The sequence below is a fragment of the Triplophysa dalaica genome, chromosome 10 (genome assembly GCF_015846415.1).
Source record: "Triplophysa dalaica isolate WHDGS20190420 chromosome 10, ASM1584641v1, whole genome shotgun sequence".
NCBI lineage: Eukaryota > Metazoa > Chordata > Actinopteri > Cypriniformes > Nemacheilidae > Triplophysa > Triplophysa dalaica.
Genome location: NC_079551.1, coordinates 5,990,473 through 6,009,833, shown reverse-complemented (window position 1 = coordinate 6,009,833; position 19,361 = coordinate 5,990,473). Strand labels below are relative to the sequence as shown.

Sequence of the window (19,361 nt, the reverse complement as noted above, 5' to 3'; positions counted from 1 at the left end):
TAATGATCGTATCCTTTCCCCTTGTTCTAATTCCTTGCCATTTCATCTCTATTACTTCTGTCTCCCATAGCTAATGACGATCAAAGTTATGAGCAGTCCGACGACTCCGTTCCGGTGTACGAGAGTCTGAAGTTCTGCGCCAGCAGAAACACGGACAGGATCTACATCTATGACAAGGTGCGACATGCAATAAAACCCAAATCACTGACTGTTTGTTTCATACAGCCGCATGGTACAGTGAATTTACATACACTCTCTGGGCGTTTTTACAATGCGTTCTGAATGCGAGTTTGATTGGTTTGCCTTGCATTGTGGGATTGCATCGCATTATTGCATTAGAAAACAATTTGGATTCAGAATGGATTCCTACAAAAGTGTAATTTTTTTTTAAATCAACTAGCTTTGGGTTGTTTGAATGAGTAGTTGGTGAAGGCCTGTGTAAAACGAAATAAAACTAAACTCAAATAAAAACTAAAGTAAAGTAAAATAAAATAAAACGAAAACATACTTATGCAACATGGGTTTCTAAATCACTGAAACTTCATTATTATATTTAACTTATTTTTAACTTTATTTTAATAGCTAATTAACACGGAACCGACAAACGCTAACAAACATGTTCATTATTAATCCAACAGCCAACTAGTTGATGTTTGTTAGCTTTTGTTGGTTCAATTTAAAGGGGCTGTTAAAATAAAGTTCAAAGTAAAAAATATGTCAAAAGTAAAAATAAAGTTTCAATGCTTTAGAAACCTGTTTATGTTTATTTATTTTAAATTTAGCCTTAAATTGCAAAAATGTGGACATGAAACATCTCTGCGGTGGTTTGAGGTCGTGCAGTTGTCATCAGAATATTCGCCGTCAAAACAAAGCCCTTTCCGAAAAATTGCATTTGTTAATATACACATTTTAAATCCAAACGCAAAAAAAGAAAATAAAGCTACAAAAAGTAAACGTGTAAAAGTAAACGAAAAACAGCTTTTACATCAAACAAACCACCTGGTATGAAACGGACTTCGTCTCAATCCGTAGCCCAAACACACAGTTTTAATCTGCCGGGTGAATAAAGAGTCAAAATCAAGCATCCCTCGTTTGTATAAAGACAGAATTCTCGCGCTTCCGTGCAACTGAATTAAGTGGAAGCAGATATAGGCAGAGGGCCCTTAATAGACTTTGATTGAGAAATATTATCCGGGTTAGTTTTTTAATAAGAGCTCTTCCTGAGGCTATTTCAGCCAAGCCGTGATGAATGACAGAGTTTGAGAGAGACAGGGGAAGATATGGAGCGCAGACCTGCCGTGGGCTGGAAATGTAATATTTTCTGAAGGCCCGAGTCGCTCCCCGTGGACGGCGTTAGGGGACGCTGGTCGAGCTCTACCTGGTGTGTTGCAGTCTTTTAATGAACTGTATCGAGCGTCTTTGCGGGGTCGAGCGTGGATTGCTGTCGTCATGACCTTGCGAGACCCAAGAGACTTTTAGGTGTTCAGTGATTTTTGTCTTTCCGGCTCAGTGACACCGGCAGGTTTAGTTTAGATTCTTACTATACTGACTCTTATTATCATTTGTATTTTTTGATAATTGTTTTGTGTCGTTTCTATTAATAATAATACTTTTACATACAAAATATTTATAATTTATACATATTCATGTTTAAATCGGTCATTCATATTTGATTTAACCAAATCAAATAAAGTAATGTTCATTTGGTTTGTCTTTGTAGTTTACCTTCGTGAAACTTTTGTATCCTAGTTTTGCGTAATATGACATACTGTAATATCACTAGTTGATTGGTCAGTTGGCGTCATCTTAAGCTCTCATTTACAGAATAAAAGTCTTGAATATCTACAATGTAGAGTGAAAGGCCTTGCAGTTACCACAATTCAGAATGATTATTGTAGAAACTAAATGAAGTTCATCTCTATGAAAAGTCCCACTATGTATAAAAAAATGTTTTTGTCTTTGCAGGATGGCCTCCCGCTTTACTGTAATTTTATTCCTTTGGATATTAGACTACAAAATTGGGAAGAACTGCAACCAGAATTCAACCGCACGGAGAACAGAAGACAGGTGTGTGCGTGTAAAACAGTAAAGTTTCATACGATATTTTGTGCATTCTTGTTTGTCTATAATAAACCTGAAATCCCCTACGTTGAGGAAAAATGACTATTTAAAACACTAAATGATGTTTATTTAAAAATCAAAAACAGCTTTGTTTAGAAAATACTGTTTGATCATTATTAAAACAATAGAAGTCTAAGTCTAAGATGTGTGTGTTGGCAGATTGTGCGTTTTGTGCGCGAGTGGAGCTCTCTCACTGCGATGAGGCAGAGGATGGTGAGGAAGAGCGGAAGAGTCTTTCACAGTCCCATTCTGCTCCTGGAGGAGCTCACACACTCACAGCGACGACACAGCAGCACCTCCAGGCAAGAACACAACACACAATCACAGCTGAAGAGGTGGGAGGGGTCTACATCTGACTGGCTTTGATATGAGTGTCAATCACATGATCACAACCCATTTTTACTCTCGCATCATTTAAACTTTTTGTTGTAATTCTTATTAGATTTGAATGCTTTTTTTTAGCATTGTTTTGTATTTTTACCAAGAATTTATTTATAGTCATTTTTTAATTATTTTATTTCATTATTCTCAGCTGTTTTCGTATACATTTTAGTTTTATTAATTGTTTTGGTAATTTTTAGCTATTTTCTTTTTTTAGTCATTTCTTTTTCATTTTTTATTATTTTTGTTTCCTATCAGTAGTTTTAGTATTTAAGGTTTTAGTAATCATTCATTTTTAAATATTTTTATTCATAATCTTTTTCTTGTCAGCTGTTTTTGTATAATTTTTAGTTTTCGTAATTGTTCATTTATTTATAAGTTATTATATTATTAATTATTTTTATTGTCAGCAATTTTAGTGTTTTAACGTTTTTAGTAATTTATTTTAAATATTTTTATAAATTAATTTGTTTCTTGGCAGCTATTTTAGTATGTTCATTTGTTTAGTAAAACATTTTTTTTTGTCATCAGTTTTGGGTATTTAAATGGTTTTTAATTTATTTGTTTAATTTCTTTTATTATTAATTCTTTCTGTTATGAGGTGTTGTAGCTGATTTTTACTTGACGTTTTTTAGCATACATGTTGTACTCAAAGTAGATTTTTAATTATGTTTTATTTGAGGACGTTCCTGTACATTATTTGGTGTAAGTTTACTGTTCTGTTACACAAACATCAGCTCTGCCACGTCGTACCATAGAAGACACTATACTGCTATAATTATACCATAATGTTCTCAATCGCAGTTTACTCTCTAACACTTTTGAATGTCTGTTCGCTTTCAGGTATCTTTCTAAACACGACGTAGCTCAGACCTCCATCGCCGTGGCCCAGAAAGAGGGCGGAGCTATCCGCATCATCACCAAGGACAGTTTCATCCCTAAACGAAGCTCAACATCCAAACCAGCTGACCAAACCGACAGGTTCGAGTACAGATACATAAAAACACATGTGAAAACGAACGGATCTATTACGCCACAAGCTAATTCCTGTAAAATGCAATCAAGTCGTGTGTGGGTGGGCACTTGGAAACGTGGACTAAAAAAAACACTCAGAACATCTCAGCGACCATGTGGGCGAGCAAAAAAAGGGTTTTAATTGTTCCACGCCCACATTTCTAAAGAGCATGGAGGACTCGGTGGGTGTTTCAAATGTTAAATCCTTCAAACAACGAAATAAATCCTCGAACGGACCAGCTTGCATCAAGCGTTATCTCAACATTTTATGGCAAATATCACACGGTGGAGAGATTCGTTTCCATGAGGTTTTGATGAAGGGGCCACACACACACAAACAAACAAACCACAATCTGAATAATATCTCAATATCGCCACTCTGGCGTAATAGAGACGGAATAACTCTCATCTGATGAAGTCATCAACACACACACGCCCGTCAGATACGGTACAGGTTTTTGATCATGTGCCACAGCTGTTACCTCTCACACTTTGTTTGTATGTAAAAAAGAGAAAGACTTCGTACGTCTACAATGAGATCTCTCTGTCTCTCACTCAATCCCTCAGTGTGACTTCTCTTCATCTCGGCAAACTCCAAACCGCGACGGCTGCTACCCCAGGTGTATCCAATCCAATCCAAAAATGAAAACGAATATATATATATTTTCACTTGGCTTTGGATCATCAAATTACTTTTCCCCGCAGTCAGGGCGGGGACTGACGCTGACACATATATATCTATTTTGAATTTGCATCGGTCCTGGAGAAAATATTGCATGGCGAGTGACAATTTATTTTGAAAGTGCATTTCCGCATGTAATTACGTGTAGTAGCTAACGGTTAACCTTGTAAACCCCGGGAAATGCGTGCGTGTGTGGATGAATTGTAGTGTGTGCCCAAGAATGCTTAGTGCAGAGGATAAGGGCTTAATCTGCACACACACATATGCGAGTGCCGCAGCGTCGCCATGGAAACCGCAGGAGGAAAAAATTGCGACGTACTGACACTGTCTGGGGCTGGATATTTTTAGGAGACGGAGAGAAATGGAGGAGAGAGGAAGTGAGAGAGTTGGAGTGAGAATTGATCGAGTACAGGAGGAGATTTTTGAAATCTGTCGAGAAATACTGTGAGAAACGTAAGGGTTGGTTTTGTGGTGTACATGATGTACCTTTTCTGATGAAGTTTAATCAAGTTAGTACGAGAAAACACACATACACTTGATTACATATGTATGATTGGTGGACGTACAATCGACTAGCGATGTAGAAAGATGCTCGGATGTTTTCTCCTGTTTGTCAGATACAATGACCCAAAGCCAGATTACACATTTCATTGTGTAAAATCTGGTATAAAATTATAATAAATCTATGCCAAGGAAATCTATTCTACTCTATTTCTATATATTAATAAAAAATAAAAACCAAATAAAAAAAATCTGCTATGTATCTTTTTCTAGCTTCAGAACTAGTCCTACTTGTAAAAACTTATTTTATTTGATCTAATTTTGGAAGAAGGCGTCTGCTTAATGAAGAAATGTAATGTACAGTAAATTTACAAGCTGGTCCCGCCCACTTAGTCTGATTGACAAAAAAGCGGCATACCAAAGTTGTTTTTACGTGCAGAGCGGAGGTGGCCAGAGTTATAATAACATATATTTTTTATTATTTTTTCATATAAATATAGATTTATTTTATATTCTTGTTTATTATTATTTTTATTTTTTATGTTGCCATATAAGTTAAAATTGTTTTTATTTCACTTAGTTGTAGTTTATTAGTAATATTAGTATTTATTAATGGTTATTCATTAGTGCCTCAACTTATTTCAACATTTTTATGTTCATTTAATTACGTTTGTCAGTTATATTTAGGACAATATTTGATTTGATTTCAATTAACAGAACTCTTTTAATAGTCTTAGTTTTACTAAACTTTGCAAAATCATAATCACAGAATAATGGTTTGTTTTGTACTGGAATTTACCACTCTATTCACACCACTTGCACCTCTTTTCAGAAATGTGAAAATGAAATTCTTAACGTTTGCTTGCATGCATGTCTGCAGAGAAGTCCAGAGCTCCGAGTGTATCCAGGCGGACTCTGAATCCGGCTACCTGCAGGCCCTGGACTCAGCAGGGACGCCACTGTGTTTGTCCTGCCAGAAGCCCAGCGGAAATCACTGCGGCTGGGCGGGAGGCTTCTGCAGCCCTGCCTGCATGGAGGACTTCCAGCTGCGCTCCAATCAGGGCTACATGCGCGCCCGCGTTCTGGAGACGGAACAGGGTGTGTGTCAGGACTGCGGACTAAACGCCCACCAGCTGTACCTGCAGGTCCGAGACGCCCCGCGCACACACCGCAAGGAGATGTTGGATAATACCTGGTTGGCACAACTTCCTTTGAAACAGGCGAGTCCGTGAGCGCACAAACAGTGCAAACTGCTTTTTCTTATATTTGTTGAGCTCGAAGACAATTGTGATCACTTCAGACGTTTAAACGTAACCATTTGTGTAATTTTGTCTTCAACCGAGACCTATCTTTGTCCTGAAATTCACCCCAAAACTAAATCCTGCTTATTGCCCTTAATACCTTCATTTAAAGAAGTTCTCTTTGTCGAATTTGCATAAGCGGTGTGACTAGGACTTATTTCAGTCTTGAGTGGTCGGCCAGAGTTTTTCCCTACAGCGCATTAGTCGTTTCAAATGTGCATTAGTCGAAATTATCTCTAACATTCGAAAGCAGGTCGACACCGGCGTTTTATTGAAAAAATATTGCTTACAGTAAAAGATAAATAAAGACGGCCTCTTTAGTTTGCAGAAGCAATAACCACTGGCGGCCTTGGGCGTCTGCTCTCTGACTTCCTCTATAGAGTTATCAGCGCCGTTCACCATCTAACACACACTCAAAAAACTGCTCTAGTAGTGTCCAACACCAACAAACAACCTCAAACACTGGCAGTCCTCTCCTGAGAATCCAGCGTTAACAGAACGCCCGGTCTGTCAGATTGGCATTGATTTTTCCCACAGTGCATAGCTACGAGGTGCGGGTTTGATTTTTGTTTGGCTTTTCTGTTAGAGCCCCGAGCATCTGCGCTGTGATCGATAACACGCTTTAAGTGCCCCCAACACGCAAACAAGCCCACTGTCATACACACGACGGATTTTATTTTGTGTTTTCATGTATCGATATTAGCACGCCTGTTTGAAAGTGCACGCACCTGTGGGTTTTTTAGTTGCGTCGACCTATCGACTTCCGAAACTTGCCGCTGTATTACTCGGAGGTTATCGTCCAATGCGACCCTCGGGGCTCCTAAGAGGTTTAGGATAATTATTGGCTCAACTCTGTTGAGAGGGAGGGAGACCATTGATTCCTCACACTGCCGTTTCCCAGGAGACGGCGAGTCTAAAAACAGCCACCGACTGAAATGCCAACGCTTTGGCGGCGGTTTCCTCGCATTCCGAACGCCTCTTCCATTTCCAGTTCCTGCTTATTTCCACTGAAGCTTTTAATCCCCCTGAAACACCTGGAGTCCCTCACCACGGTGGTCTGTCAGAACCTGCCGGGCGGAATTGGGAATTGCATATTCCACAGTTCCCGACGGGCTAAGAAGCACTGGCTATGTAAAGATCGGAAAAGTAGCTATTCAATAAAAAAAGGAAAACAAAGAAATATAGCAAGCTTTACACACAACAATAAACACTTAATCTGCTTTGTGTGGTTCTGCTTTACAAGGGTGGTGTGCTCCATTTTTAATTGTTTTAGTACGTACTTGGGTAGCTAGTACCATACTGGGTTCACGGTTCCGATAGTATCAATGTATTTTAACGAATGATTTACTTTTTTTGAATACATTTTAATTTCTATTAACATTTTTGTTGTACATAAAGCTTTTTATAGAACAGGTTTAATTATACTTTGTGTATGTAAATAGAAAATAATGGATTTAAACAATATTAAGAAAGGAGAAAAGCTAACAATTTCGTAGACCAGTAAAATCACTAAATAAAAACAATTGGCATAGTTCTGCAAAACCTATATTACATTTTTGTATTGCAATATTTTGATAGATATCTTTACACCCCTAATATACACTGTCATTGGTTTTAATAGTAATATTTGTTTACAGTATTTGTATTGGTTAAAATTTATTTTATTTTGATTTGTTTTATATATAATCTCTGTGTATTTCAGCTCAATGAAATGATTCAGAATCCGGCGGAAGGCCAATTTTGGCAGGTCGATCATATTAACCCAGTTTACAAAGGAGGAGGCCAGTGTACAATGGAGAACCTTCAAACGCTCTGCACCGTCTGTCATCGCATGGTAACTTATCTCATCCGCACTCAGTATAGGCCTGACGCAGAACTTAGTGCTATTGTCAAAATTCTGCTTGTCTGAGTTAGCCAAAGTGCTTGGGCCAACTAGATGGGTTCAAAATGTCCTTAGATAGTTGAATAAAAAATGAGTATAAAGCACAATTGACAGTATAAAAGAATGTTATTAAGCCACAGGTTGATTTATGAAATGTAAATACGCAAGACATTTTTAATATTTAGTGAGTTCGTAAACTGTTTGTTTTGCAGAGGACGGCCCAACAGGCCAAAGAGAGAGGTCGAATGAAACGAGACAACGCCGCTACCAAACTGGCGTCTGACATCACACGATTCTTCGTAAAGAAATAAGACCATCTGGTATTATATGCCTCATATGAAAAGCAAGAAAATGTAGATTGGAAATGCAACTGTTGCCTTGGAAATGACCTGCGTGTTTGTTACGTGCTATAGGTACAAACATCTTCTGTTAATGACAGTCTCGTGACATTCAGGCAGATGTTTTTATTTCAATTTATCAAGAGTATATGGAAATGCTTGTATTTTAATCGTGCACAAGTAATATACAACCGAATATTCAAGTTATACAAGATAACTGTTACACAAGAATAGAGCTTAAAAACTGAGCCGTGGCTTAGTAGTTTGCACGCTTGTGGTGATTATAGGCGACTCAGGTTTGGATCTAAAGCTTCACATTTGCAAAACTAAGACTGGAATACGAATATTTCATAGATTGAATCTGTTAGAGATCGACACGAGATGCAGGTGGATGTTCTTGTACTGCTGTTTACACTTGTTTGTTCGTTGTATTCACATTAAGTAGACCTAACTGAGCTATTTGAGTCTGTTTTCATGCAATTTTGGAAGACGTGCTGAATTTTGAAAAATAAAAGCATTCAATAGTGGCTTTCTTTCAAATCTCTGGGTCTCACTTTGCGTAGATAATTTGGCATACTCGGCTCGTTCCCTCGACCATATTCATTTAACAAAATGTAGGCCTTTAAAGAAAAGCATATACAAGTATTTTGTTGTAAACCTTATTTTAATTATATCTGAGTGTACAGCGTATACATTTTGAATCTGTAAAATATGTGTCAATTCTTGGTATATTTTTATTAAAGTGAATATATCATTTTAAATCCCAGTAGCTGATGAGCTTTAAAACCAGTGCTGTGATCCTTTACGTGTCGCAGAAATTGCGCTGCACCAAAACTTTGTGTTATTTTAATCTGCCTCTCTGGAGTAAACTCAATAAAGCGTGTGCGTGTGGGGGGGTATCTCTCTCGTCACCACGGCAACAGACCCGATCGGTGCATATTGCCGAGGATATTTTTACAACTCTGCTATCTTAACAGTGATGGTAGCAGACAAATGAGCTCCTTATAATCCATGTACAGATCACTCGGGTGTCAGAAGCATTACCATCTGACCCAATCATTCCTACAGAAACACCGGAGAACAAAGTAGAACAAGCCGAGAGAACAAGAGTTTTAGAGAATAAGGGAGATACTTGCGCTCAAACGTTGTTTAAAAGTGATCATTATCTGATGGCGTACATACATCTGCAAGACATTTTTTTATTGTTTACTCATCTGCAATACGTCAGAATTCTGTAAGATGTTTATGATTTGATATAAATACGTTCATCAGATATTTTTCAGGACTGTAGCAGACATCTTACAGACAGACCTGTGCTATCTGGGTTATGTAAAAATGTGACCCTGGATCAGAAAACCAGTCTTAATAGCACAGGAACATTTTAAGTTAAAGCCAAAAATACATTGTATGGGTCAAAATTATACATTTTTCTTTTATGCCAAAATCATTAGGATTTTAAGTAAAGATCATGTTCCATGAAGATATTTTGTAATTTTTTTGCCCTAAATATATCAAAACTTTATTCTTATTTAAACAACTTCAAAGGCAATTTTCTCAATATTTTGATTCTTTTACACCCTCAGATTCCAAATATTTAAACAGTTGCATCTCCGGCAGATATTATCATATCCTAACAACCTATACATCAATAAAAAGCTTAATTATTCAGCTTTTAAAAAATATGTAAAAATATTGATTTCGAAAAATGTACCCATAAGACTGGTTTTGGTGTCCAGGGTCACGAATGTATATATATTATACTATTTATAACGGTTTACTTGATAGATTTTTTAACCATATACTATTCTTACATTTATATCCTTCCTTTTTATATTTTATAAACATATTTTAGATTTATCAGCTATATCAAATGCTATTATTATAAACTAATGTTTGAATGATTAGCTATGCGTCAATTTACATAAAAGGAGGCGTGTTTTCACTGACTTGAATAATGTAATACACAATTAGCTCAGATATAGGGCCTGGTTATATTAAAATTCAGTTTATTAATATATACACTTTTCAGTAAATTCACCTGTGATTGACACCCGTGGTTTACACTTTACACCCTCTCTGAAGCTATAAATCCAAACGCGGTAAATATCAAAAACTGAGATTCAAAGGACAGGGTGTGAATGGACGTTTGACCTTGTTACTCTTAATTCAGTCTCTTCTCTTGAATAGAGAACTGGATGTTAGAAGAACATCTTTATATAACCCGTGGCAGACGGGAAGGTGTTCAGGACTTGGTTTCTCGTGCTTCATTAATTCACGCGCTCGAACGTTTTTCGCACCTGAACAGAATTAGACTCAGAGGCGCTAAAGAAGTCAAAGAACGTCATGATTCTCCAAACACACATAACGCAACGCAATTTGCAGGTTTTAAAATAAAAGTTGTGTACATGAAAATGACGTTTGAAGTAACAAGTCCACAAGTTTATCACGAGATGATTTTCACACCTTTTGGCAAGAATACTATTTTAAAATGTTCCGAAAAAAACAAAAATACTGATTTTGTAAAAAATATTAAACGCGTTTGGCTTTAGATTGATTTAAACTAAGAAGGGTAAACATTTCAGCATTTTTTCGCGTGAAAGTAGCGTTGCATTGTGGGATATTTTAAATTAATTTAATTTAAATTAAATTGAATAAGTCTAAAAGTGCAAACAATAGTTTGCCATAGTTTTACGCGCGATCATTAAAATTGTAAGTACGACTTAAAAAAAAGCAATTGCTGATTACGTCACTGAATGTTTGCGCATGCGTGCATTTATGAGTAACAAATTAGGGCCTCACAAGTAAAGCGTGCGACAACACTCAGAGGTGCTAAAGAAGTCAAAGAACATCATGATTCATTTGGCAAGAAGAATACTATTTTAAAATGTTCCGAAAAAAACGCAAATACAGATTTAGTAAAAAAATATTAAACGCGTTTGGCTTTAGATTGATTTAAACTAAGATGGTAAACATTTCAGCATTTTTTCGCGTGAAATCAGCGTTGCATTGTGGGATATTTTAAATTAATTTAAATTTTCAATTTAAGTTAAATTGAATAAGTGTAAAAAGTGCAAACAATAGTTTGCCATAGTTTTAAGCGCGATCATTAAAATTGTAAGTACGACTTAAAAAAAGCAATTGCTGATTACGTCACTGAATGTTTGCGCATGCGTGCAATTATGAGTAACAAATAAGGGCCTCACAAGTAAAGCGTGCAACAAAACTCAGAGGTGCTAAAGAAGTCAAAGAACATCATGATTCATTTGGCAAGAAGAATACTATTTTAAAATGTTCCGAAAAAAACGCAAATACAGATTTAGTAAAAAAATATTAAACGCGTTTGGCTTTAGATTGATTTAAACTAAGATGGTAAACATTTCAGCATTTTTTCGCGTGAAATCAGCGTTGCATTGTGGGATATTTTAAATTAATTTAAATTTTCAATTTAAGTTAAATTGAATAAGTGTAAAAAGTGCAAACAATAGTTTGCCATAGTTTTAAGCGCGATCATTAAAATTGTAAGTACGACTTAAAAAAAAGCAATTGCTGATTACGTCACTGAATATTTGCGCATGCGTGCAATTATGAGTAACAAATAAGGGCCTCACAAGTAAAGCGTGCAACAAAACTCAGAGGTGCTAAAGAAGTCAAAGAACATCATGATTCATTTGGCAAGAAGAATACTATTTTAAAATGTTCCGAAAAAAACGCAAATACAGATTTAGTAAAAAAATATTAAACGCGTTTGGCTTTAGATTGATTTAAACTAAGATGGTAAACATTTCAGCATTTTTTCGCGTGAAATCAGCGTTGCATTGTGGGATATTTTAAATTAATTTAAATTTTCAATTTAAGTTAAATTGAATAAGTGTAAAAAGTGCAAACAATAGTTTGCCATAGTTTTAAGCGCGATCATTAAAATTGTAAGTACGACTTAAAAAAAAGCAATTGCTGATTACGTCACTGAATGTTTGCGCATGCGTGCAATTATGAGTAACAAATAAGGGCCTCACAAGTAAAGCGTGCAACAAAACTCAGAGATGCTAAAGTAGTCAAAGAACGTCATGATTCTCCAAACAGGCACTCTTAACGCAACGCAAATAAAAGTTTTGTACGTGAAAATGACGTCTGAACAAGTCGACAAGTTTTACACGAGACGATTTTCACAACTTTTGGCAAGAAGAATACTATCTTAAATGTTCCGAAAAAAACGCAAATACAGATTTAGTAAAAAAATATTAAACGCGTTTGGCTTTAGATTGATTTAAACTAAGATGGTAAACATTTCAGCATTTTTCGCGTGAAATCAGCGTTGCATTGTGGGATATTTTAAATTAATTTAAATTTTCAATTTAAGTTAAATTGAATAATTGTAAAAAGTGCAAACAATAGTTTGCCATAGTTTTACGCGCGATCATTAAAAAGTGTAAGTACGACTTTAAAGAAAGTAATTGCTGATTACGTCACTGAATGTTTGCGCATGCGTGCATTTATGAGTAACAAATTAGGGCCTTAAAAGTAAAGCGTCCAACAAAAAAATGTTCAACAATTGAGGACAGATTCACGTTTTTCAAAGCTCGTTCGGGTCACTCTGAACGGTTGATGCGCGCGTGGTTTCTGTGTAATAAGGTTACTGAGGCTCCGCTGTCGGCGCACGAAGGCCCCGGTGAGTAATGGTCATTACTTCTGTGCCTGTCAAAGAAATCAGGGTTCACGCCGGAGGACGCGGACCTCAACGACCACCGGCACGCCCGCGCTACTTTATTACAAGAACAAAAGAGCAACACAACAACTTTAATAATGCAGAGACTGAGGGACATTGAACGGACGTCAAACGAAGGCGCGCGCCCCCGGAGGATCTTTGAGGCAGGCCGGATTCAAATGACGTTTCGTGCTTTGTCGGCCGAGGGAAAAAGAGAGACTAAACAATAACATGAAACGAGGTAATAATAAAGCGAGGTTGGGTAGAAATGGCGCTTCGGGGAAGGAGACTTTGGCTACTGTCCATCAAAATCAAGGACTCGTCAACGACTGCTTGAACGCGCCACACGTTGGGTTGCCAGATTTGGACCCCGGACAGGTTTTATTCATGTAGGCTTTCTGAAACATCTTTACCCGTGTGATATTTGGAGATGAAGGGATGGGTGACCTGCATGGTGGATGGTGCCTGTTTCTAAGGGAACGATTTTCATCCTCGGAGTGAAAACGTTCATCTGTGCGTCGAGAAATGCCCAAAGGACCTTAACAAACATGATGAAGATAGTTTTGTCTTTATTATCTGTCCTTTCTGTCTGTCTATCTATCTCTCTTTCTGCCTATATCTATCTATCTATCTATCTATCTATCTATCTATCTATCTATCTATCTATCTATCTATATCCAGCCATGGCTGGATGTATCCTCTAGCACCCACATCCAAACCGGTCTCGCAATAACCTAATATTTAAAACTGATCCCATAACAGGCCGCCGCGAGGCCCTCCATCCAATTAATTACAGTAATCACCGCGGAGAGCGTCGCTCGTCGCCGCGGGCGCAACACCGGCGCGTCAAGCGGAAGATAAAGAACGGGGAAAGAAATCAGACATGATAAAAAGCAGAACAAGAAATGGACACCGACTTTTCGGAAGACAGAAACCGCAGGTGCGCGTAGCCTCTGGTGCGTTCGTTTTTGAAGCGAAACGAAGACTCGTGCGTAATTTGCTCTTCCTCGATACCTCGCGTTAAGCATTAATCTTGCTTAAACTCCCCGTGCAGAGAAGAGCCCATTAGTTCACCCCAAAAAACAGCAGAACTTGCTGCGCCAAGCACATTTTCATACGCGCATACATCTAGCTCTTGGAAATTTGGAGGCCGGCGCGGTCTAAATGAGTTTCTAATGGCGTTTGGGTAAAGCGGCGTTGCGCGTGCCAGCATCCCCCCAAAGGATTGAAAAACACGTGATGCTTAAGAAAACCTGCCCGACGGGTGTCATTTGCTAATGTGATTATGTGGACGGCAAGATAGCTGCTGTTTTCTTAAAACACCGTCGTGGTCTCCATCCTCGGGAGTGTTTGCGCGCGCGCGGTGGATAATGACCAAAACACAATCAGTACAGTGGGGATCAGAGACAAAAACAAGGCGGTTTAAAACGATTTACGCAACGTTAATGAGTAATGGTTGTTTTGTTATACATTTACACTTCAATTACACCTCCTGTCTTGCCAGAGACTGTACCGGGTAGATTTTTGACAGCTCGAACGCCCTACGAAGGTTCCAAGAAAGTGTTTGTATGTGTGAGAGTGAAAGATTTTTGATTTATGGAGATGGCGATTCTGCAACAATGCATAGTCTTTAAAAATATTAGAAAATGCCAAAAATAGAATTCTGTCATTTGTTCACTCTCGTCATGTTGTGCTGTGCATGCCTCTTTCTTCAGGAACACAAAAGATATTTTGAAAAATGTCTCAGTGGTTTTGTGTCTATACAATGAAAGTCAATGTTGATTGTTTTCTAAACTCGTGTTCTTTAGAAGGAGGAAAGTTACGCACCGGCTGACTTGGAACAAGTCGAGTTCTTGATGTTCTTTCACCCGTTTGGTTAAGTTCATCATGCTTGTTCCCTCTCTCCCCCTCAAAGACTAGAGTTGAGTTTTTGTGCCAGACTTGTGTTTGGTTCAAGAGTCATCACAGCTTTTTGGGGTTCGAATTGACACCATGGGGGAGACCAACTACTCTGAGCACGAGACGACTGAAATGGGTCACTCTCGTGACTGTAATTAGTTCAAACGTCAACGCTTGTGAATTATGGATGAGTTGGAAAGTCGATCAATGTTTTTTTGCTCAGTTTTCTCGCCAGTTGTCTATTTCTTCTGTGAGCATTTTCATGTCCTGATTTCATTAAACTGTAGGCCGACATCAAATGCAACCTATTTCTTATTAACGTAGCATATGCACGTCTATGACAGTAATTTAAGCACCGCACAATGATCAAATGTTTGTTCATTTGCATCATTTTAATGAACCAATCAAATCGCTGGCCGTAAACCAGTTTGATGTTGTCATGGCAACCGCCTCCACAATGCTTAGTTTTCTTAGAACAATAACATGGTATATGAAGTTAAGGAAATATAAACCTTATATGGTTCAATAATCTTAACCATAATCTACTAATGTTTAAAATGCACGTGATAAAATGAGGTCTAGTACATCCGGGACCGGTTCAGTTAAATAAAACAATATTCTCGCTTGTTTTCCCCCAATCCGTGCACTTCCCGGGCGGCCTTCTCGTAACATGGCTAATATAAATCATTACCCGCCCCGCGACGCACAATCTACAACACATTACCACCAATCTGTGTCAGAACAACACCGCGGGTCTACAAAGACCAAGTCTATCAGTCAACGCTGGACTTCAGGGCAACAGGTCCTTAAGTGATGTGTTAAGTGTAATTGCGATTATTTGTTTTGAATCACTTCATGTGTTTTTCTTGTAAGTCCCATTTGTTTTGTGCAGAAATGTGATTTGTCAAGTTGACAGCGTGTGAATTATCGGCTGTTGTGCGTGTGCATGAGTGACTCTCATAACAACGGGTCACAATTTAACAACAATCAAAGGAAAAGATGTCACGTATTGTGAGAATATATCAAAGCTTGATGTTTTGCGTGATGCATTTTGCATAAATCCACATTTTATTTGCATTGCTGTATATATAGGCCTATACAATATAGTATTTATATTAATATTTTGCTGTAACTAACAACTAGAAGTTGATGATGCTGTGAGGAAATACAGTTTTTATCTCTAAAAAGTATTTTGACAAACACTGTAACTTTTTAACTGTCTAAAAATGGATCTTGTTTTTTTAAACATAAGATCGCAACCAATGATGAACTGGAGCGACGCATGGACCCCCCACTCATTTTGATGTTGCACACAAATTTCAAAATCAATAAATAAACAAATAAGATAAAAAAATTAATGTACATATAAATGAACTATAAACAAATAAAAAGAACTGAAGAAATAAATAAAATCAAATAAATAATTTTATAACTGCATAAAATACATACAAAAAGAAAATTCATGCATATATAAGTCTATATAAAAATGTACAAACAAATACATGAATAAATATGAGAAAAAATAAATGCATGCATAAATAAACATAAAAAAAAGAAATAAAAAATAGAGTATAAAATATTATAGTATAATAGAAAAATATAAATAGAAAATTATCATTAAAGGGAAAAATATAATACAAAAATGAATTCAGGACTAGATTTGATAAAAAAGAAAAAATTTGATAAATAAAAATAAAATCTAAAAATGAACACAAATGGTGGAGATAAATATTAAAATAAAAGAATGCATACATAAATCAATATGTCAATCAAGTTCAACACTAAAGAAGTGAATAAATATAACTACAGAAAATAATCATTAAAGGTTAAAAGGTAATATAAAATTAATTCAGGACTGCATTTAATTAAAAAAGAAATAATAACATTATTGTTTAATGAAGTCATTTATTCCCTTATTTTCCTGTTATTACTTTCATTTCATTAGTAATTATTGCAGGTTTGCTCCTCCATAATTGGTGCTTTATTGTTTTTAAAAATAATTTCAGAATGGCAAAATCTCGTGTTATCTTCTGTGCGAATATAATTTCTTATTTTCTTTCTTAACAGGTATAATTAGATTCACCCTCACAGAAACCGCATTATTCTGGCAGAAAGTATTGTTACCATGGTAAACTGGCAGCAACTTGCAGAAAATCATTGAGTGGGAGTGCAGATCGAGAATAGTTTCCACCCCGTGTCTGCGTCTGTTAGGTCAGCGGGGACGAAGGCAAAAACTGAGCTGGGATCAGCATATTGGCTCTAATATACTGGTTAAATATGAGCTCAGCAGGTCCCAGAGCAGGTTTGATTAAATCAGGGTCCGTCGAGAACCTGCGTTTTCACCCAAATCTGATTTCCTTCCCTCCGACTCGTGCTTTCTCCTCCGTTGCCGGGGCAAGAAAACCACCGAGATGATGAGATGATCTCAGACCTCATTCCTAAACATAACTCCTTAAAAAAAGTGGTTGAGTTTGGATCTCCGAGGGAGGACGGAGAAGATATATGATAAAAATGATGTCGGTGGATCTCACTCCATCGAAAACTCAATACGCAGCCTTATTTTGGTGAAGCTGCTTAAATGAAGAATATCAGATTTACAAAATTCATCATATCTCTAAACGTGTTTACACTTTATTACCAAAGACTGAGTAATAATACAGTTTCTTGTTACATAAATCTAAACTCTTCTTTCAGACTAACGGTACTGTCTGGATTGACAGAAATGGTTTTAAACGCAATTCAGAAGAACTTAAGGTCAGGTGCCGTCAAACAACGTTCTGGGTGATGGACATTAATTGCTTTGCCGGCCATTAGAAAGAACATTACAAACTGTCTTCAGTGAAGCTGTCGGTCAGAAGCTATTTACAGTGTTTAACTGAACATAATCGGAGCCGAGCGAGCTTTCTTCACCCACACAGCGTAACACACAATGACTTGTGTACACAAACACACACACTGTTTTGTTCTTGGCACCAATGTTGTTCTGATGTTTTACATGTATGCATTTAGCAGACGCTTTTATCCACATTCATTATACATTTTTCAAAGTGTGTGAACCCTGGGATCAAACCCCCAGTGCTTGATAACACAGTGTTCTTGAGATACATAAAAAGATAAAAAAGGAAAAACAAAATAAAATGCATACTGTAGGAACAAGTTAAGGAAATAAACAAGAAAATAGTGAATAAATGAAATAAAGTAGATAGGAAAGATGGGCTTTCAAAACTGACATTTAGAAGAAAAAAAACTGAGCATGAAATCTTAAATCGTTTGACAATCGTCTTCTCTTCCTGCACTGATTTATTTTCTTATTGCAACAGGGAATTTAAGTTATATAAATAATATAGTTGAGGTTTATGTATTTACATTTTCTTTAAGACACAATGCCACACCACTTGGTACCTGTTAATGAGTGACAGGTGGGTTTATGAGAAGGGGCATTAATTAAATGGCTTTTCATTTTACAGCGTTGCATGCAAAATAAGGAACGGTGCTCCTGTTTGTATTCCATAAACAAACATAATAACAATAGAAAAAGGGAAAATATAAATTATGAAAGACTATGCAATTTGCATGAGGTGCTACATGAAAAATGGACGTTAGTTTATTCTTCAAGCTTAAGTTAAAGTAGCAAACATAAGTAAAAGTAAAATATAAGTGACCAATTTCACATTATTCATAAAATGTGCATGTGTAAGTCTAAAGTTCTGATAAATAGGAATAGATGAAAAAATGTTCTGTACACATGTGGTCCTTGTTCTTATAAACATCTTGAGTCAATTGTTGTATATGTGCATATAATGTAGTTCTAAATATCATCAAAAAGGCAGAATTTTTTTAGTCTTTAATAGATATTCACACTTATTGCACACCTGTGCGTGTTATAGAAAATAATATTTTTTTGTAATCAAAATGTAATAACTTCCTCAGAAGCAGCTTTCCTGCTGATGTAACACAGGCGGAATAATATTAACCAATAAAATATCAACAAAACATTTCAAAGCCCAATAAAACCCAGGAGGTTATTCCAGAAAGGTGGTTATGTGACATACCCGGGTACATTTAAGGGTAGGTCAGCTGATAACCTCAACTTTCGGTTCCAAAAAACGGAGGCAACTTTCTGGTTATGTAAGTAACCATAGCAACTGACTCTCTTAAGATAACCTGCTCTGGGGCAGGTTATGTTCCAGGTTTAGTTCATTTTAAGGAAACGTTACTAAGCTTCAGAGGTTGTCTGCGTATGTGTGCGCTTTTGATGAGTGTCAAGTGGGCGTGGAAGCACAGATTATCTATAAATATATTATAATTTTTCAGCAACACGATGATTACTTTTCAGTCACAACTATTGCGAATGAGCATCAACGAGTTTTATGCTAGTTTTATGATTTGTAACCATTTAAAATAAAATGATTGTTAAATAAAATAATGTGAGAAGGCTTTATGTGTTTACATTGAACACTGTATATACTTTTAATTAGGTTTATTATTAAATCTCCAAATATAAAGATGCATAAATAGTATGCACACCTTACAATTCTTG

At 36.7% G+C, this 19,361-nt stretch overlaps 1 protein-coding gene across 2 annotated transcripts in view; it reads left to right on the top strand.

The window, feature by feature from the left end:
• The window catches only part of zranb3 (zinc finger, RAN-binding domain containing 3), a 43,546-nt gene extending 34,799 nt beyond the window's left edge, over nucleotides 1-8,747 (top strand). For both annotated transcript variants that reach the window (XM_056759703.1, XM_056759702.1), the window contains exons 15-21: nucleotides 71-177; nucleotides 1,966-2,067; nucleotides 2,281-2,423; nucleotides 3,346-3,483; nucleotides 5,580-5,919; nucleotides 7,703-7,834; nucleotides 8,095-8,747. In XM_056759703.1, coding sequence (XP_056615681.1) covers nucleotides 71-177; nucleotides 1,966-2,067; nucleotides 2,281-2,423; nucleotides 3,346-3,483; nucleotides 5,580-5,919; nucleotides 7,703-7,834; nucleotides 8,095-8,193 — 1,061 coding nt within the window. In that variant the 3' untranslated portion in view covers nucleotides 8,194-8,747. The remainder of the gene's footprint in view (nucleotides 1-70; nucleotides 178-1,965; nucleotides 2,068-2,280; nucleotides 2,424-3,345; nucleotides 3,484-5,579; nucleotides 5,920-7,702; nucleotides 7,835-8,094) is intronic.
• The last annotated feature ends 10,614 nt before the right edge of the window (nucleotides 8,748-19,361 follow it).